Raw genomic sequence first — 20,915 nt, forward strand, 5'->3', positions numbered from 1 at the left:
GCAAAGTCAAGTGGGAAATGTCATGCTTTCCAGAGCTCTGAATGAGGAGGTCTGGAAATGCCTGTCCTCAGAGTAGCGGGGGCTAAAATGCATTCTGGTTCTGATTTGGAGCTCAGCTAGTGGCTGAAGGGGGCTGGGTGCTAGCAGAAGACTCTCTGCAAGCTGTGAGAGCCAGGAGTGAGTCTCAGCTCACACAGATTTCCGTGTGCATCCTGGGCTCATCCTAAGCGCAGGCTGGAATGACACCAAGGGCACCGTCTTCCCTCCCCACCTCAGCCCCACACCCAGCCTTCAGATGAAGCCTCTGGGCAATGGAGAATACCCCACTCTCTTCAGAAGTCACCCCACTACTTTTTTTAACACGATTTCTCTCATTTATCCTCACCCGAAGGATGAGGCTTTGTTACAGCTGTGGCTGCCTACTCAGCCATCACTTGCTGCCTGTGTAATATGCACAGACTGCAGAGGAGTCACCACTTGACCTATTCCCAGGTAAAATAGTTAGTTATTTTTCAACACAAACTGTTTTCCAGCCCTCAAATTCTTTTGACCCCACTCTCTAAGCGTTCTCCAACTTCCTACCGATTTCTAGGAAGTACAACCACTTGCATCTTACAGTGGTGAATTTCCCAGTTTCTCAGGGCCAAAGCGGTGTGTTTGCTGTTGCCCCCCCCCCACGCCCCCCATACCTGCACAATCTTTTGTCCTCCCTTTTTACCCTTCCACCAAAGTTTGTGCCATCTGTGGATTTTGTCAGCACTGATTTTATAATTTTCTTCCACAATGCTAACGGAAACCTTAGAAAGGATCAGAGTAAATTTGTCCCCTGGCAGAGAAAGCTGGAATCTTCTCCTCCCACACCTTTTCTCCTAACTAATCACTCCATTGTTTTCCCTGCAGGTTGGCAAGCAGTGACACAGGATAAGGAAAGGCCTCTCCAGCAATGGCCACTAATGGCAGCTCCAAGCCTTTGATGTTCCTACTGACTGGTTTCCCTGGCCTGGAAAATAGTCACCCTTGGATTGCCATTTCTATAAGCCTGATGTATCTCGTTGCTATTTGTGGTAACTGCACTATCTTGGCCATCATTCAGGCAGAGGTGAGCCTGCACAAGCCCATGTACCTGTTCTTGGCTATGCTGGCTGTGACAGACCTGTGTCAGGTTGCCACCACCCTGCCAACCATGCTCCGCCTCTTCTGGTTCAACTCCCGAGCAGTCAGCTTTGATGCCTGTGCCACTCAGATGTTCTTCATCCACTCCCTGTCCGGCATGGAGTCTGTCATCCTGGTGGCAATGGCTTTTGACCGCTTTGTTGCCATCTCCAACCCACTCCGATACTCCCTGATTATGACTAATTCCAGGGTAGCCAAGATAGGGCTGGCGATGGTTTTCAGGGCTGTGCTCTTTACACTCCCAACCCCAATCCTCCTCCGGCTGCTGCGGTACTGCAGAGTCAACACTCTCTCCCACTCGTTCTGTGTGCACCAGGACATGATGAAGCTTGCCTGCTCGGACAGGAGAGTCAACATCATCTACGGCCTCTTTGCAGTCCTGGCCACATTTGGCATTGACTCCCTGCTCATTCTCCTTTCCTATGTCATCATCGTGAAGACAGTCTCCAACATTGCCTCTGGGGAGGAGCGCCTCCGGGCTCTGGACACCTGCGTCTCCCACCTCTGTGCTGTCCTCATCTTCTACATCCCCCTCATAGGGCTGACCATTGTGCACCGGTTTGGGGAGCATGCTTCCCCGCTGGTGCACATCCTCATGGGCTTCATCTATGTCCTCATCCCCCCCATGCCGAATCCCATTGTGTACAGCATCAAAATAACCCAGATCCGGCAAAGGATCCTCAAGAGGCTGCAGAGCAGCCCGGCACTGTGCGCACGTTGACCTTCTGACCAAGGAAGAGCAGAAAGAAGGGGCCCTGCTCCGGGCCAAGCGGTGGGTGCAATTTGTGTTGTGACTTAACGAGCCATGAACGCTGGCAGCCGGCTTCTAGCCATCCTCGCTAGCTCTGTGACCCACGTGCCTGTGGGACTGCTGGCCTCCACCATACCCTGTGCACCATCTCCTCCAGAGATGTACCAGCAGAAAAATGTACAAGGGACATGCACGGCTATATAGCAGACTCATATTGCTATGGGCTTAGGACAAATGTTCTCCTGGGCGAACTGCCAGGCTGAGGAAGTGTGGTCAGTATACTTGTGTTATAAAGTCTCGTTCAGTGGGGACTTTCCTCTGCGCTGACAGCCTCGGTCTCCCCAGCTGCACTTTCAGCTCTGGATATTGGTACGAATAGGTATGGTATGGGTGCCTACATCTAAGAATAAAACAGCACAAAAAGCATCTCCCGTGTGGCTCTGGCTTTTTGCTTCTGTCCTCACCATCATCCACAGCATTCATTCTTTGCTCCAGATTATTAAGCAGAAAGGTTCATATCAAAATAAGAGAAGCTGAGCAGAAAGAGTTTCTCTTAAATTTCAGCTGCGCTGCGGGATGAAGGTGCAATTGCTGACTGCACCTAGGGAAAGGTTGCCTGTGTGAGCAATGTGACCCCTCTACCAAAGCCTGAGCTGCAGCTCTGTGCACTGCTCCCCCTTCCCGTCCAGCCCTTCACACACTGCCTGAAGTCCTCTTCTGTGGCAGCATTAGGGTTTTGCTCCAGGAAGGACTGTTCAGCTGGGCTGCAGATGGATTTGGACCCTGTGTGAGGTTGGCAGGGGTGCAAAGCCCAGAGGGTGTGGTGGTGTCGTGTGTGTTGCTGAAGGCCTCTCTCTCTGGGCTCCACAGGGCCCCAGTAGTTCTTTCTAAGTCTTTCAAAGCATTATGGGTATGCTAATCCAGGCACTGGTTTCAACATTGCACTCTGTAAGACCCAATAGGGCACAAGTATTCCTGTTTTTCATCTTCATCAAGACTGTACATTTGGCCTCGAGTTCATCTTGTTTAAATTAGAGAGAACAAAACCCTCCAAATAAATGGCACAGAACAAACGAGCCTTCACCCAATTCCTTCTCCAATAGTCATTAAAAAAAAATCACCAGGGATGGTGAATCCAGTACAGCCTTAATGGAACTGTTGCAATTTTATATTTATAATTGAAGCGTTGTCTTGTATCTAATTTGAATTTGTCTACCTTCAGACTTCCACCATTGCATCTTATTATATCTTGGGAGCTAGGCTGAAGAGGACTGAGCTAAAATCTTGTCTCTTGAGTTTGTGACTTCTGGTTTGTGATTTTTCAGACTTTCAAATTCACTTTGATAAACCCAGTAGACCGAGCTCCTTAGAGTTTTTCACAATAAGGCATCTTTTTCACGATTTTAATCATTCTCACAGCTCTCCAATGTGTCAGAGAAAGAGAAAAGAAGTGTATGGGAAAGACAAGATACGGAAAGAATACTAGCAGCTTCACTTTCTAACGTCTTTGGAAAGGTTAATAAATAAACATGCCGAAAGCATTTTTTATGCAAGTAGAGCTTTTGAAATATCTGTTCACAAAGTAATTGCATAGTTTTGTCTCTTGGAATCGGACTAGAGCTGTTTGAAATTTCATATACAAGTCTGAGGCATTATTCTGTGCGGTATTTGCTAAAAACTCATGGGCAAGCAAAACTACTGACTTAAGTTCTGGCCAAAAGGGGTGCTGAGGTGCAGCAAAGGGAACTTGTTCGTTGTGCACAATGACACGTGCCATCGATAAATATCAGTCCTCCAAGGTTGCCTGAGGAATTCATGCACCGGCGATGTTGCCCACCAGTCAAAGCAGCTCTCCTTACTGACTTGTAACAGACAGGTACTTGTACAACCACTACGTGGCCGGAGGAGGTAGGCTCCTGTTTGGATTTACACCCTAATAAGTGCCTTGCTGGCATGGACTGGTTCGGATTTGTTCTATAAACCTAGAGGAAGTCTACCAGAACCAAGGTATCTGGAAAGATATTCTTCAGGTCAGCTTCTAGCCCCTGGAGAGCCAGAACCTTCACCTTTTCTTGACAGATCATCAAGAGGGAATGATAGAACTGGGTACCGCAAGTTTAGAGAAGATTTTACAAAAAAAGAAAAGAAAACCCTATTTGTAATGCATAGCCATGCTGCAGAAGCAACAATCAATATTCACCCACCCAGGAGGCACTGGAACACATGGGTAAATAAGGTTAAGGCAGGATGAAGACGTGCAATAAACACCTTGTTTTCATTGTGCATTTGTAATGAACATATGTACAGAAAAGGAACTATTTTTGTAAAGGTTCTGCAGACCTTCCTGCTTTTGCACATAACCCCCAGAGTTGAGCAGGGACTCCTCTCCCTGAGGGGATTGTTTTTTGTTATATTTTATTGTGGGATCTTTAGCAAACTCCCCGAACAGTCACTAGCATCAGGTGTTTCAGAAACAAAGGGATCTCAGGCCGGGGTTCATTCCAGATCTTTTATTGACAGCATAAGCCCAAGATTTTGCTTTTGCCTACTTCCTTTCCCTTGAGCCCTCTGGAATGCCTCAATTCAAATTGGCAGTGGGATAGCACAACTAAATGTCATCTCATCTCTTGTGATCCTTTGCAGGAAGCACACTTTGAGGGGTTCAGCTCCATCCCATGTGCCATGTTCGTGTTCAATGACACACAGATGAAGCCCACAGTATTCCTGCTCACAGGTATCCCTGGCCAGGAGGCCATGAACCTCTGCATCTCCCTCCTGTTCTTCTCCATGTATGTTATTTCCATGCTGGGCAACTCTGTCATCCTGTTTATTATAAAAACAGATCTGAGTCTCCATGAGCCCATGTACATCTTTCTTTCCATGCTGGCTCTCACAGACCTTTGCTTATCCATCTCCACCATGCCTACTATCCTGGGTATATTCTGGTTTGACTCTAGAGAGATCAGCATCGATGCCTGCTTCGTCCAGCTGTTCTTCATCCACTCGCTTTCTTTCATTGAATCCTCTGTGCTTTTGTCAATGGCCTTTGACCGCTACATCGCCATCTGTAACCCATCTGCGGTATGCATCTATCTTAACTACCCCTAGAACAGTAAGACTGGGACTAGCATTCATGGTGCGAGGTGTGGCTCTAATATTTCCACTCCCCTTCCTCCTGAAAAGGTTTCAGTATTGCCGGCACAATGTCCTCTCCCATTCCTACTGCCTGCACCAGGAGGTCATGAAGCTGGCCTGTTCCGATATCACAGTCAACAGCATCTACGGCTTCTTTGTCATCATCTCTACCGTTGGTGTGGACTCGCTTCTCATCCTGTTATCGTACATAATGATCCTCAGAGCTGTGCTGAGCATTGCCTCCCAGGAGGAGCGTTTCAAGGCCCTCAACACCTGTGTGTCCCATGTCTGTGTCGTTTTGCTGTTCTACACGCCCATGATCGGCTTGTCCGTAATACACCGATTTGGGGGCAGCTCTTCTCCCCTGGTGCAGATTCTCATGGGTTACGTCTACCTGTTGCTCCCACCCCTGATGAACCCCATCGTCTACAGTGTGAAAACCAAGCAGATACGAGCCCGCATTGCCAGGGTATTCTTCAGGTGACAAGGTCCTATCCCCGCTCTGCCCCACCCCTGTCCCTAGTGCGGCTGGGAAATACCAGTTGGTTTAATTCCAAGACAAGACAGCTTGTAAGGGTAACTTTGTGTGGGCTCACTCAGATCTCACAGCACATCTCTACATGCAATAAAGAGAAAGGCTGAAGAAGTTTTTTTCCTTTCTCCATGCAATCATGCACATGCTGAAAGTGACAGCAGGAACAGTCTTCTCAAGTTTTGTCTGGTATTCGTTGTGCTGGCTGAGCAAAAGACCTGCACCAGGTGTGCCCAGTGCCTGGGTATCCAGCTGTTTTCACACACCTTCCCCACACTCTGCATCTGGTGCTTGGGGGTGAGGTGTGTGACAGGCATGCTGGAAGCACAAAACACGCACTTGTCTGTTGGACTGGTGCAGGCATGACTGCACACTGCCAGGGGGTCTTCCTGCAGAACTGCTACCCTACATGAGAGACAGAGGAGGGAGCTTGGGGGCAGGAAGTAGGTGCTGACATTTAGGAGTCCCAGCAGGACGCTGACACTCTGCACCTGTCTTTGCAGCACTTGTAGCACCCCACGCTTACAGACTGGGAGGATCCACCTCCAGTCCTTGGAGGATCAGGCCCAGCTGTTGAGCTGGGGACCTCTGCCCCAGCCAGGTGTTGGATGATTGCTTAAGAAAAGCTGCCAAACAGTTGAATTGAGAGTAGCTCCAAGCTGCTCTGAAACTCCTGCAGCTAATGAGGCCCTGGCCAGGATGGCCAGAGGTGCTACCAGCTCTCCAGCTCCCTCTCATCCTCCTAGTGGCTGCCTCATGAGACTGCGGTTAAATTCCTTGCCTGGTCAGCCCACCTTTGGCAAGTCAACCACTTGTTTAAAGCCAGTACAGGCTGGATATCTACCTGCACTTCCATGCCCCCACCTCAGCCCTCACCTTAGCTTGGGTACTTGCAGTCCCCTCAGCAGTGCGTGCCCAGAGCTACAAGAGAAGCTACAAATGTAAGAGGAAGACCTTAAAAGAGGGAAAGAGAGTGATCTGCATGCACCATCCCCTCTGATGCTGGGGTACGCTTGATGTGAGGTGACCAGGAGGTTTTGTGGGAAGACTCCAGTGTTGACACATGGCAGCACAAGCCCTGGAGGCAGATACCTTTGCACTTGCCACAAGTACTGTCCTAGGGAGCTGAAGCCCCTCTGGGGCCTCCCCACCCTCAGAGGTCCGTTCACTTGGTGGCTTTCCAGGCTTGTGCTCTCACCACCTGCCTAGCTGGTGGGCATGTCTACCCTTCTCGTGGTACTACCCCAATGCACAGACAGAGAGGGCTGGGGGAAAGGAGGGGAGAAAAACAGGACTCTGTAGCCCAGCCATGGGAGTAAGCCTTGCTCCAAGACTGTTTATGCATTTTGATGAATGACTCTTTAATGCAGCTTGTTTCACTGACTCCGGAGGGTGGAAATCACACCTCCTCCTGCCCAGGAGGCCATGGAAACCCTGTCTCCCATCAGCAGGAAGTGCTCTAAGCACCTTGCCGTGGTTTGCCAGGTTTAACCTACTGGAGAGAGTGACAGCAGCACATACCACGTACTGGACCCAGTCTTGACCCCTGGGGGACACCACTAGCGACCGGCCTCCAGCTGCGCTTGGTACTGCCCATCACAGCTCTTTGAGCCCAGCAGTTCAGCTAGTTTTCACTCCTCTGCCTCAAGAGGCCTGTGCAAGAGGTGACTATTTTGGTGTGCTGGGTGGCTGGCATGGTGAGGAGATTGAGAATTGTGTCACAGTGTAGAGCTGTGCATGCAGGAGGCCACGTTTAAATGAAGATGCACAGGCAAAATTATCAGGAGCAGCTGAGTTATTTCAGCACAGTGCTGTGCCCCAAGTGACAGGTAAGGGTGTGCCATAACACAGGGCAGCCTGAAGTTTGTCTAGTCTCTGCAGCACCGGAATTGGCCCGGACACCTTTCTCTTCCTACTGTTCTGTCTGTGAGGTGCAGGTCTATCAGCAGCTTGGGAAGCTGTTTTTTCCAGAATTCTGGAAAGTCTCCAGAATTTCCTCCATTGTCAATGGTGCTCCCACAGAGGGACGGGGAAGCACAGTGAAGTGGCTCGATGCACGTGCTGCAATGCTGGGTGCAGAGCATGGTGCTCAGCCCGCCAAAGAGCTGAGCAGCCCTTTGATGCATGGCGCTAGGCTCCTGGAGACACGTCTGGAGGCAGAGCCCATTTCCAAATGTTCAGCCTCATGCCCAGGGCTAGCTCCCACCACGGGCTGTACCCACAGTGTCCCAGGTGCTGTACAGATGCAAAAGAAGAGCTCACAGTCAAAATCAGCTCTTCTCCTATGGTGCTCCCAGCATATCCCCCTCACGTGCACCCTGAATTTACTGTTCGTAAAGCAGGGCCTTCAGCAGGACTGTGCGATGAAAAAAGCTGTTCCAAGACAGTGGTTTGTGACTATATTTTTCCTTCTGAGGTTTGCTTATTTGTGGCAGAGCATGGCTTGTGTACTAGCTGTAGAACACAGGGATGGGAGACATCTGAATTGACAAGCTCTACTATGAACACAAAAATGCAGAATTTAACCTCAGCAGGAAGATGCTCGCTTTGGACTTGGCAAGGCCATTTTTGACTCTTACCTTCAAAATGCCCTGGAAACTAAAAATGCAGACCTTACCCTTTCCTGAGATGTCTGTTCCGTGTAAGATAACATGACTCCTTGTGATGAGACAAAGGCATTTCCCACCACCGCCTTCCTCCACGAACACTACCTGTTTATGTCTGTGACAGACAAGATCAGGAAGCCTTCAGGAGTGCAGATGCTTTTGGTCATGGCAACTGTTCAGGGCCTAGCATGACGGGGTATGAGTCTGTGAATACTGTTGCAAGTGGTAATAGTGCAAGTGGTTCAAGGGGAATTTGAAAGATAGGAGTCTCTTTTCTTTACTACTAGAGTCAGCGCAAATATTTCCCCTGGCTTCAGTGAGGTAGGGCTGAGTCTCAGCCAGACAGGGTCTGAATCCAGGAAATCAAAGCAGAACATACTGTTCCTTCTCCGTGCTTCATTCTTGCCTCTAAATTCGTTTTGCTAGCTACAATAGCGTAGTTGATAAGCATTGTTCCTCACTTTACAGCTTAGGAGCTTAAGCAAATCTGCACGGCGCTCATGTCAGCATTCAAGAACACCGTATCAGACCTACATTGTTCCCCCTGACAAGTTTCCCAGGTCGGAAGATTTCTCACCTCTGGGTTGCTCTCCTTTTCTGCTCTATATATTTCTATATAAATCTTGGCAGCAGCAGCATCTTTTATGCAAAAAGACAGAACTGAAGTCCACGTTCTCTTTCTTGGCCATGTTGTCCCTCAGTAACATCAGTCCGTATTTGTCCTCAGTACATATTGTGCTGGGTTTATGCTGGTTTAACTGCAGGGAAATCAGATGCAATGGTTCCCTCCTATCTTCTTCATCCACTCACCACTGCTCATGGAGCCATCTGTGCTCCTGTTGATGGCCTTTGGTAGCTTTGCGGTAAACCGTGACCTCCTGCAGTACAGGTCAATTTCAACCACTTGCAGGATGACCACAATGGGGGCTGGTGTTCATGTCCTCAGTGTCTCGGGAGGGAAAGTGCCTGCAAGTTTTGGGCTGGATACATAAAAGAGGGTGCTGGAAAAGCAGAAGAGGCAAAATCACAAAAACTGGAAAGCGGAATTTTATTTTTAAAATTAACCTACAACCGTTTCAGCCCCTTCTTGTCATCCTGCTCCAATGTGCATTGGTAAAGAAGAGAGCACTTCTGTGGGGATCTTTCCTTACCCTGAGTCGTAAACCCAGCTTGGCAGGACACAAGGTGGGAGGTGAATGTGGAGGACGCTCTGCGCACGGTGGGCAGGGTGGACTGGCAGACAAGTGCTCTGGGCTGAGAGAGGCACTGCGAGACCACGGGAGAGCAGCGGAGGGGCGGCAGGGCGAGGGCTGGCCGAATTGTGGGATCCCACTGATGAGGGAGAAACTGGGAGCCGATGCACTACATGAAGGGGATGATGGGGCAATAACATCTTCGGAGAGCTCAGAGCTGTGACTGAGAGCACAGCCTGCACATGCTATCTGCACACAAAAATGTGCACATGGCAATAGATTTGTGATCTTCAGCCTAAAGAAAGTTTCTAGGGGGAAGTCTGGATGAATCACCACCTCGTCATTGCAGGGTAAAGACACGGAGCAGAAAAGCAGAAGGAAGAATTTTGTCAAACACAGGAAATGCTCAGGTGGGTCACAGGGAGTTGTACATCTACTCTGGTAGCAGGTGACCTTTAGCATCAACAAGGCGAGGTCTCAGTAAGGTCAATTATCTTCAAAAATGGCCAGGTTGGAATTTCTTCTGAAATCCGCCTTGCTGTCCCCACTCCTGTTATCTCAGTGCTCTGAGCAGACACTGCTTTACACTTTCAACAATCCCATGTGTTGTATCTCCAGCCATTTTGCATTTAAATTGGTTCTGCATCTCAGAATCACAGAATCACAGAATGGTCAAGGTTGGAAGGGACCTTTGGAGATCATCTAGTCCAACTCCCCTGCTCAAGCAGGCTCACCTAGAGCATGTTCCAAGGATTGTGTCCAGACAGCTTTTGAATATCTCCAGGCAAGGAGACTCCACAACCTCTCTGGGCAACCTGGCCCAGTGCTCTGTCACCCTCACAGTGAAGAAGTTTCTCATGTTCAGCTGGAACTGTCCTTGTTTCAGTTTGCACCCATTACCTCTTGTGCTGTTGTTGGGCTCCACTGAAAAGAGTCTGGCTCCATCCTCTTGACACCCTCCCTTAACATGCTTGTACATGTTAATAAGATCCCCTCTCAGTCTTCTCCAGGCTGAACAGGCCCAGCTCTCTCAGCCTCTCCTCATAAGAGAGATGCTCCAGTCCCCTAATCATCTTAGCAGCCCTTCGCTGGACTTGCTCCAGTAGCTCCATGTCTCTCTTGTATTGAGGAGCCTAGCATTGGCCCCAGTGTTCCAGATGGGGCCTCAGCAGGGCTGAGGAGAGGGGAAGGATTACCTCCCAGCAGAGGGGGAGGATTACCTCCCAAACTCCAGCTTGCCGAAGCAACAGTCACTGCTTTCAAGCCTCACAGTCCTCCTTGCCCTTCCCAGCTGCATAGTTTGAAGCACAAAGAGATGGTGGCTCTTACTTTTCACCCTCAAATTTCATACAGACATGCACATTCTTCTTGCAGAAAACTTTTTGCTTTCTAAGCAAGGTGCTTCATTAGTGTCTTGCAACAGTGACCTGAAGGGGTTTAAATGCGTGTAGTTTAAATAAAGTTCTAAACCTTGGAAATTTCTCAGTTTTCCCCAATTCCGTGTCACATCTGTATTACTATTTAGTAGCCACCCAGAAATAAACCTCTTTGGGAGCTCTTATGCCTTCCTGACAAGCATTGCTATAACCCCTCTTTTGTTTTTAAATGGGATCTCAAGAGAGCGTGAGCCTGCTCTTTGCCAGCCTTGCCTGTGGCCATGACGTGGCACCTGTGAGCTCGCAGGGTGCATCAACAGGCAGCGAATAGTGTGGTACTTGTGTGCCCCCTTCACCATACCTTAGAGGGCAGCAGGAGTGAGGAGAGCCATTACCCGCAGGGTCCAAGAAGAGATCTCCTCCTCCAGGCCAAGCTGGTGAAAGGATGGTCCGGCAGTACGTTCCCATGGGCATGTTCCCATGATGCCTTTAACAGAGGTGTGGGGCAGTAAACTCGAGCAAGAGAACAGAAACAAATAGTTGGGACAAAAATATCTTCTTACCAGCAAGGCTGTTGGAATAATGGGCGTCTAACAGAAACTTAGTGTTCCTCCCGTGGTCTTTGCCTGTGAAATCTCAGGAGTATGCGGCGCCGAATTTGCTTAGTTTTCACACTGTATACAATGGGGTTCATCACTGGGGGCACCAGCACATAGACATCAGCCATGAGGACATGCACCAGGGGAGAGGCATGTTTCCCAAACCGGTGGATCATGGAAATGCCAATCATGGGGACGTAGAAGATCAGGACAGCACAGATGTGGGAGACACAGGTGTTGAGGGCCTTGAGGCGTTCCTCTCGGGATGCAATGCCCAGCACCGTGCTGATGATCAGGATGTAGGAGAGGACAATGAGCACAGAGTCCAGGCCCATGGTGGAGACAACGACAAACAGCCCAAGGATGCTGTTGATTCTTCTGTCAGAGCAGGACAGCTTCATGACGTCCTGGTGCAGGCAAAAGGAGTGGGAGAGGACATTGGGAAGGCAGAACTGCAGCCGGCGGAGAAGAATGGGGGTAGGCATTACCATAAAAGCACTCCTTACAGCAAATGCCAGCCCAATCCTGAGGACAGTCGAGTCTGTCAGGATGGAGGTGTACCTGAGGGGCTGCTGGATGGCCACAAAGCGATCCAAGGCCATGGCCAGCAGCACGGCTGACTCCATGAGGGAGAACGTGTGGATGAAGTACAGTTGGGCAATGCAGGAGTTGACATTCACCTCCCGGGAGTTGAGGAGGAAGATGCTCAGCATTGTGGGCATGGTGGACACCGAGAGGCCCAGGTCAGAGAGGGCCAACATGCTCAGGAAATAGTACATGGGCTGGTGGAGGCTCGGCTCCGTGTGGATGATGAAGAGGATGGTGCAGTTGCCCAGAACTGCAACCATGTACATGGTACACAGTGGAATGGTGAGCCAGGACTGGACATTTTCTAGCCCGGGGATGCCCGTCAGGAGGAATACGGCTGGGCTGTCCACGGTGAGATTGGAAAGCATTATGATACTACGCTGATACTGTCAGTTCTGTGCCCTAGGGCTAAAAGCAGTGGTGTTAGTTGAAAGCAGCATGAATGTCAAAGACCCTGTCTGTGCACAAGCAAAAAGCCCTCCTGAAATGACAAAGGCGCTGTAGAGAAGTGGACATATGGGTATCCGTTGCCAGCATGGAGAACAACCTCGCACATGCCAAATTTTGCAAACTGTGCATTTTCATCTTCACTGCTGGCTCACAGCCTTGCTGAGACTCCACTTCAAAGTCGTCTTGGCCTTACCAAGGGCTGTGCTTGGCTGTACCAGCAGGCAGTGGATTTTGCCCGTGCCCAGTGCACAGTCACAAAACTGGCACTTGGACTTCAACAAAGGCCATGAGCACACTTGCAGTGTCAGTGCCCAGAGATGAGGAGTACAGGCTAGGACACTTCCTATGGTGGGTGCATGGGATTAGGGCATGGCTGGTGGCCAGCTGTGGATTTCAGAGATGTCTCAGGAAAACTTGGTCTAAAGGAAAAGAGACTTGGGGAATCTGAAATGAACAACCGGAAAGGCAGACAGGGGGATTTTTTTATGACGTTCACAGAATCACAGAATGATTGAGGTTAGAAGGGACCTCTGGAAATCACCTGGTTGCCTTCGGGGAACTGCTGCCTGCTGCGTTGCCTGCCCCATCCCAGGCACTTTGGTGCCCGGGTTCCAAGAGACTCCACTGAGGATGGGACTGTGACAGCATTGGCCAGGTCTGGATGTAACTAACCTGTATTCAAAGATCATGTGGGGCCTTCTGGAGATGGCAGTAGCAGATATAAATACTGGGAGCTTGCACCAAAGCCATACCAGCACCTTATCACTAAACTAACCCCGGGTTTAGCCTAGACAAACAAGTCAAATGTCAAGCCTTCTGGTTGTAACTCACAGCCCCTCCATGATCTTCCCATGGACACACTTTATGGGGAGTCAGGAAATAGACAAGAGCATGAAGCTCATCTCCTCGCCCTCCTTGTCTTCATCTGCTTGCCTTCAGCTTTTACCACCAGCTTTTACCACCACTGTTTTCTCCCCTTGATTCCCCCACACACACACGCACACACACAATACACACAAACTCTCGTCCTGAGAGACCTTCCTCTCCCAGGTCTCCTGTTTGAAGGAGCAAAGAAGAGAGGCAGAAAGGCAGAGAAATGTCAGATGTGAGGTAGGCTTCAGAGTGCAGGTACATGGCAGCACTCTTCCCACGCTTCTCAATTTCACAATCAGACCTGGAGGCAAACCAGTCAAGGCAATAGCATTGCTCCTGACCTGTCCAGACACCGAGATGGGAAACTGAGCCACTGTTTCATACCAGGATGTGCTCCTGGCTGAGACCGTCCCAAAAGCTGGCAGCGTAGGAAGAGGGGGAGGACAGAACAGTCCTGCAGAACATCACAGTGAGGAAGAGGCTTTCAGGCAGCCCAAGGCAGAGATGCCTGTCCAGGAACAAGAATGATGAGACCTACCTGGGAAGCTGTTGCCTGTGTCCTGGGAAGCAGCGGCTCCTGAGGGCAAATGGGAGAGCCTGCAAACACCTTGCTGGGTGCCATCAGCCAGGGGAGGGGGTGAAAGAAAGGGAGAAGGGAATCTCAGTCCATGGAGAGGGAGAGACACTTGAGATGGGGCAAACTTGTGTTTCATCCTAAAGCAGAACCAAATCAGACTTGACCCAAGGCAGCCCAGAGCTACTGCTCTCACGAATAAGCCCAAACAGGAGCGACCGCGGCTGGCGCAGCCCCAGATGGCACATCTGGCTCCCTGGGTCTGTAGTGACACAGCTCCCCAGAGCTATGAGAGACCCTGGCATCTTGCCTCTATGGAAACCTATGGGCATGAGATCATGGTCCAGCCCTCTCAGCCCCCAGCCGAGATGCACACTCACCACCACTGTGCAGGAGCAGGGCTCAGACCTGAGAGTCTCTGCCTGCTGGCTTTCCATGCCCACACAGGTGCCTCCCAGACTCACTCCGCCTCTGTGCTTATATGGGATCTTGGCAACGCTCTCCTGGGGTCCCCAAACAGTGGCGAAAAGCATCTGCCACCAAACACTTCTGCATTTTAACCCTGTGAGTGCTCAAAAGCAGCTGTGCCTCCATGGGCAGGGGAGGCCACTGCATGCTGCAGCAGAGCCTGTCCCACACATCTGCAACGCTCCTCCGGTGCACAGCAGTGAGGCCCCAGCTCCACAGCCTGACTCCCAAGCCCCGCAATGGCACCTTCTCCACTGTGGTGACCGCACACCTACCCCGGGCAGGTCTCGCTCCCCACAATTCCCCTCTTGAAGACCTCTGACTGGAAATGTTGGCGGCAGCAGGGAATTCTTCTAGGATGGGGATGGGGCTTCTTGGACAGCCTCTGCACTGCCCGTTGCCATTTAGGGAAGAAACCCTTAGGGGCATTGCAGGTGGGTCTCTGGAAAGGTCAGCCCAGAATGCACAACAGCACACAGCAGGAGGAACTGGTAAGGAAGGAGGAAAGAGCAAAATCATTTTGCCAACGTATGAATCTGGCATTAGAAATGCTATATGCATTTCTCATTCTCTCAGCTCAAGAAGAGATGTGGTAGGAAAGAAAGTAATAGAAAGAAAGACAGAAAATGATCCAAGTCATGGAACAGTTTCCATGCATAGAGAGAGTAAACAGATGAGAATTCATTGTCTTGCAAAAGGAACGGCTCAGGAGAGAAATAGCTGTGAGAAACAAATGCACAAGAAACTGTGGAACTCATTGCCATGGAATGCTGCAAATGCCAGGAGCATAAACAGGTTTAAAAAAGGATTAGAAAAGCTCACTGTGAGTGGAGCTGTTGGTGGCTATTAAACAAGATGGCCTGGATACCATCTGCCATTCAGTAGGTCCCTAAATGGGTTACAGGTTTGTTGATTTTATGGCTATCTTAATGTAAGCAGTTGTTGGGAAACTGTCTCTGCGCTGGTTGGCCAAAATTTTGGACCGGAAAAAAGCACCAAAGCACCGGGTGTTCTATGTGCTGTTCAGGCTCATTTTCTGGAGACCTTTATCTCACTTATCCTGAGTTAGGATATCTCATAGCGTAGCCCAGCCAGCAGTCTCTCCCGTTTTCTGAATGAAGATTTCTGTCAAGGGTGATTCATACACTGCAGATGCTGGACTTAGCGAAGCAGAGCACTTCAGCCCCTCTAAAGCTGGAATGATCCTGAGATGGCCCAATGAAAGAAAAATCAGGAAAATTAAACAGGTAGCAAGGGGGTTGGCATAAAAGTTATGGTGCCTATTAGCAGGCTTCATCTGCTGTGCCTTGGAAACGTGGGTTTCTGTTAGCAGGAGAGTGGAGCCAAAAGCAGCACCCCAGCAGGAGATTGGCATGAGTTAGGTGTCAAGCTGATGCTGGTGTCATTGCGTTACCCACTAGGTGCAGGCAAATCTAGCTTCCCAAATTCTCTTGAAAAATCTAAACCACATCACTGTTAGAAACAGGCTTTTAAAGCACTACAGTATCTTGCCTATGACACTGCTCACACCATACAGCTCAACAGACAGGGCTAATGGCTAACTGCTAAATTGGGAAGAGCACAAAACGTTTCAGTGAAAAAACAACCCCCAAATCTCAATGAAATTTTATTCAGAAATAGAGATATACTCAAATGTGATGATTCTGATGACTACATCTCCCTTTGGGAACTCACCATTTCAAGTAATCTGTAGTTGATGCCCCCAGCTAGACTTCTCCCATAATATAAAAACTCCTGTTAAAATCCCATCAAATATTTGGGTGTTCATCTTCATGGCTTTGAACCATGCTTATTTCCTGGTTCATAAAAATACAATAATATTTTGTTGCAGCGGAGGAAGGGGGATGGACTAGTGTGACTGTGCACCGCCCCACGTGCCATACCCTTCCCCAACAGCTCCGATCTCAGCCCTTCCTCCTTCATCTTGGCCAGCATCCCTGGGCTGGAGGCTGCCCACTTCTGGATGGGGGTCCCTCTGTGCTCTGTGCTCGCTGGCATCATGGAAGGAGAGGCTCAAGGCGTTCAGCACCCGTGTCGCCCATATCTGCGTGGTCCTGGCCTTCTAGGTGCTGCTGATTGGTCTCTCCGTGGTGCACAGGTTTGGGAGAGGCCTGGCTCTGCTGGCCTGTGTTGCCATGGGGAACATCTACATCCTGGTGCCCGCTGTGCTCAACCCCGTCATCTACAGGCTGAGGACCAAAGAGATACAGAGGAGGACCCTGAGTTTAATTCAGATTTCCAATGGTAGAAGTGCTTATTGAACTTCACCCACGTACTGACTTCTCTTGACTCAGATTGGGAGCTTAAGTGTTAGCACTGTATTAAAAGGCCACATGCATCAGACAGCTGGGTAGCTTTATGGATACTGTCAGAATCCTGTAAGAGTTAACATGTAGCTGTGGACTCGTTCGTTTCTATGCAGTGCATCTCAGGTAGTCGCAGGGACAAACAGATTGCGCAAAATACTTTCGTCTAATACGAATTTTTTCAGTGTGTCTTCTTTTTTGCATGTATTCACTGATTATAATTTAGAAAGTGATTTTGGAAGGAACCTTTTCAGAAGGGTGCACAAATTCTAGGTAAACATCACTGAATATTCATGGAAAGCCTATCTGTGGAAGCAGAAATTTGCAGCAGAAATCTGATGTTGTGTTTCCTAAATTAGGAACCAGTTAAGGAACAAGAGGGAGGAATTGCGAACTTCAGGAAATCCATCCTCTGACAGTGTAGAGAGAAGCAGAAGACATCTGTGGAATGATCCTGTTCTTCCTTAAGCATTCTCGTAGCTTGTCCTTTGCTCGCTGCATTGACTTCCCCTCTTATTCAGCATCATGACACACACCTGGGCCATCGCTTGCATTCTTCTTAGGCATTTCTGTGTGGCTACTACTGCCATTTGCAAGTAAGGCAGCACCGTGTGTGCCTCTTCCCACCGCGAGGAGGGGACATCCCCTTTTACAGCTGGTGTCACGCAAAGAAGAGAGGCTGACCTCAAGCGATGCTCACGTGGAGAGCTGCCAGCTGTTCTCAGCACGCACTCGATTTGGCCTTAGCGTCTGCCTCAGCCAGCGTTGAGAGCTTTGCTGAACACTGAGCCCAAGGCTGCTCTTCTTCCCCATTACTCCCAGCCCTCCAATCCCTCGCTCCAGGCTCCATCCACAGCTCAACAGGATGTTTGGGATGCATGTGCATGAGGGCTCTTGGTGCAGCTGGCAAGGGGATGCTGCAGCTGCAGATTAACTAGTGAAACAGGCCAGACTTTGTTCCTGTGCCACATCAATTTGTTAGACACTGTGAAGAGGAGTCTCCTTTTCAAGAGCCCAGATTTGTATGCATGTAAACTATGCAGAAGAAAACATTTCTGGCCTCAGCCAGAAGCTGCACAAGGCTTTGGGCATGCCGAGGTGCTCATTGCTATGTCCGTGCTGGAGAGCACGCAGGGGAAATAGCGCATGCCCTCCTCTGCTGGGGTGAAATGAAGCAGGCCACAGTGGCAGTGAAATGAAGCAGGCCACTATGGCAGTGGGGTCCACGGAGCAGAAGAGGAGGTGCATCCACACATGAGACCCCTTCAGCCTCAACCCCTGCTAGAGGAAAGGCTGTGCAGCTCAACGGGAAGGAGGCAATCTCTGCAGAGATCCTGCAGCCACAGAGATCCTGCAGCCACATAAACTTTTTTAGCAGATACGTACAATTATCTCACAGTCATGGGGTCATTAACTTGGAAAGTTTTGGGACAAGAGACAGGAGGCATGTAAAGTGGAGTGTGTGCTTGCTGCACAGTTGTGTGTCCCGGCTTAATTTTTGTGGCCCCTCAGGGGCTGCACATGGAGTTCACTGTGCAGAGATCTGTATGTGCTGGTGCGGATGGGCTGTGCGTGGCCCAGAAGAGTGCTTCATGAGCTGTGTGGTTGCTGCAAGGACAGTTTTCGCTAACCATTTCCAACAGCACAAGGCGCTCTATCTTCTTTCTCTCTGCTCCAGGATCTGCAGTCAGAGGCTTGCTGACAGCGCTGTCAGTGATAAAATGGTTGAGGCAGACGCGAGCACTGCACCCAAGTCCAGTTTCTGCTGATCACCACAGCACAGCTGGATCGTCTGCTCCCTGTGCTGCATCAGCCAAAGATGTGCCAGACTTCCCACTCTGCCGGTCCCAGAGTGGAGCAAGTAACTCACAACACGGTAGGGACCTTGTCCTTCCAAATATAGGCAGAATGTCCATAGTGTAGCAGGGATAACGGGGCCTGTTCAGGAGGGAAGTGTCTGGAGAAGCTTCCTGGGAGCCCTACATCATCCTGGGGGTCTAAGTGATAAGAAGGCGCAGCTGAACTTGGACCGGCAGCAGGTGACACCTGGAACTTAGAGCCTCTTGCGAGAAAATGCAGTGAGCACCCGCTCACGGATCTCCTTGGTTTTGACACCATACACTATAGGATTCATCATGGGAGGGAAGAGAAGGTACAAATTGGCCATCAAGATGTGCACATGAGGGGCAATGTGGTAACCGAACCTGTGGATTACCGACGACAAAACCACAGGGATGTAGAAGAACAGGATGGCGCAGATGTGGGCAAGGCAGGTACCAAGTGCCTTCAGTCTCTCCTCCTTGGTTGCCAGGCTCAACACAGTTCTCAGGATCATGAGGTAGGAGTGCCCAATGCACAGCATATCCAGCCCCACAATGAAGAAAAGCACGGAGATGCCGTAGATATTATTGAATCTGGTGTCAGCACAGGCCAGCTTCACCACCGCCATATGTTCGCAGTAGCAATGGGAGATGACATGGGAGCGGCAATACGGCAGGCGGCGGAGGAGGAAGGGCAGGGGCAATACAAGCCCTGATGCCCTGACCAGAGCCAGCAGCCCGATCTTGGCTATCAGGGAGTTGGTCAGGATGGAGCTGTATCGCAGGGGGTTGCACACAGCAACATACCTGTCAAAAGCCATGGCCAGCAGCACTGCCGACTCCATGATGGCAAAAGAGTGAAGGAAAAACATCTGCACAAGGCAGGCCTTGAAGGTGATCTCCCGCGCATTGAACCAGAAGATGCTCAGCATTTTGGGCACGGTGGTCAGGGACAGCACCAAGTCAGTGAGAGCCAGCATGGAAAGGAAATAGAACATGGGCTTGTGGAGAGATGGCTCTGTCTTTATCACATACAAGAGGGTGCTGTTCCCAAGAAGGGCTATGGCAAACACTGTGCTGAACGGGATGGAAATCCAGCGGTGCATAGCTTCCAGGCCAGGGATGCCAGTCAGGAAAAACACAAGTGCGGTGGTGTTGCTGGAAGCAGAGAAGTTGACATGGAGAAGCATCCTTTGTAAGCTTCACCTTGAAGTCTTTCTTTTCAGTAAAACATAATAGGATGAATCATTAGACTTTGCAAAACATACACAGTTTGTGCCACTTTCACTGTCAATCCCTCATAATGTGTGAAGTTGTTTTGTTACTCTGCCTGTAATTAAATCATGACAAGGCCAATCTGTGGAGTTTATCAAAAACAAAGTGAAGTGATATAAAATATAAAGTATGATCACCATTGCTGAGGTGTGAAATTCCTCAGTGCTTTCTAATTTGGGGGAAAAAAAATATTAGAATGATAAATTCTAATAACTGCAACGTGAAATCTCCAACCTTCAGACACAACTGGGCTATACAGCTGCAACTAAGATGCAACGAAGCATCAGAAAAATATTTCCCAGAGATGCCAGAAATGTTCCTTTAGTTTCACTCCTCTCATTAGAAGCTGGGCATGGTTCTAGACAAGACGGACTTGTTCAAGCCCATGTTTCTGAGGCTGACCCAGGAATTATCGACTGGATTCTCTAGCATGGCTAAGGCAGTAAGCGAGATGCCATGATGAGAAAAGAGCCTTCTATCCTTCAAGTCTGTGGATGTGTTACCGAGTCGGGATTTATGTCCATCGCTCTGCATGTGGCTCTCACAGCCTGGTCTGCATCGCATGCCCTTCCCTTCAGGAGACCTGTCAGTTTTAACTGGTCCTGCCTTGCAGCACAGGGCTTTGCATTGCCTTAGAGCTCATGCCCATGCCCACTGCTGTGGCAACTGAGCGTGTGTGTGAAGCAATGAACTAGGCAGCCCATTCCTGGCTGCAGCTCTGTCCATTTTAAGGAGCTCCACCTGGAGGTTTCTTTTCTGAGTATCAGCTGAGCCTGTACCTTGGCATGTGCTGCCCAAGATTATCGCCTGGTGCAGTGAGAGCCATGTTGTGCCCTCACGGCATCTCGGCAAGGAGCTGGAGGCAAGGGCTGGATCTTCTTTGTGGGAGGCCCACGCAGCCCTGACAGCCTCCTCCCGAGACATCTCCAACACTGGTCTTCCAGGACCCCTGCACCACACCTGGGCAGACTCTGCCAGCTACATACGGAGGTGCAGCCACAGCTGGAGACCAGTTCCCAGCCTAGGCAGGCTTCTGGTTTGACCCCGCACAAGCTTTTTATATCCTAGAAAGATAAGCTGCCTCTGAGTCCTACCCACAGCCAGCAACCAGCAGGCAAGGCTAAACGTTGCTCCTTTTATCCTGGCTTGAGCTTATAAGCTTCTGGGGGAAGAAG

The 20,915-nt window shown here is 49.9% G+C and overlaps 3 protein-coding genes and 1 pseudogene across 3 annotated transcripts; 2 read left to right on the forward strand and 2 right to left on the reverse strand.

The window, feature by feature from the left end:
* The first annotated feature begins 943 nt into the window (after nt 1–943).
* LOC136991021 (olfactory receptor 51G1-like) lies at nt 944–1,894 on the forward strand. Its single transcript, XM_067289498.1, has one exon. The coding sequence runs from the start codon at nt 944–946 to the stop codon at nt 1,892–1,894; it is 951 nt and encodes a 316-aa protein (XP_067145599.1).
* Nucleotides 1,895–4,606: 2,712 nt separating this feature from the next.
* On the forward strand, nt 4,607–8,389 carry LOC106495404 (olfactory receptor 51G2-like; annotated as a pseudogene).
* Nucleotides 8,390–11,367: 2,978 nt separating this feature from the next.
* Nucleotides 11,368–12,321, reverse strand: LOC106495405 (olfactory receptor 51L1-like). The gene has a single exon (XM_013955869.1). The coding sequence runs from the start codon at nt 12,319–12,321 to the stop codon at nt 11,368–11,370; it is 954 nt and encodes a 317-aa protein (XP_013811323.1).
* A 6,377-nt stretch (nt 12,322–18,698) lies between these two features.
* LOC106495177 (olfactory receptor 52K1-like) lies at nt 18,699–19,655 on the reverse strand. Its single transcript, XM_013955594.2, has one exon. It carries the CDS (start codon nt 19,653–19,655, stop codon nt 18,699–18,701), a length of 957 nt encoding a protein of 318 aa, XP_013811048.2.
* Nucleotides 19,656–20,915: the final 1,260 nt, after the last annotated feature.

The sequence above is a fragment of the Apteryx mantelli genome, chromosome 1 (assembly GCF_036417845.1).
Source record: "Apteryx mantelli isolate bAptMan1 chromosome 1, bAptMan1.hap1, whole genome shotgun sequence".
In the NCBI taxonomy this organism is placed as follows: Eukaryota; Metazoa; Chordata; class Aves; order Apterygiformes; family Apterygidae; genus Apteryx; species Apteryx mantelli.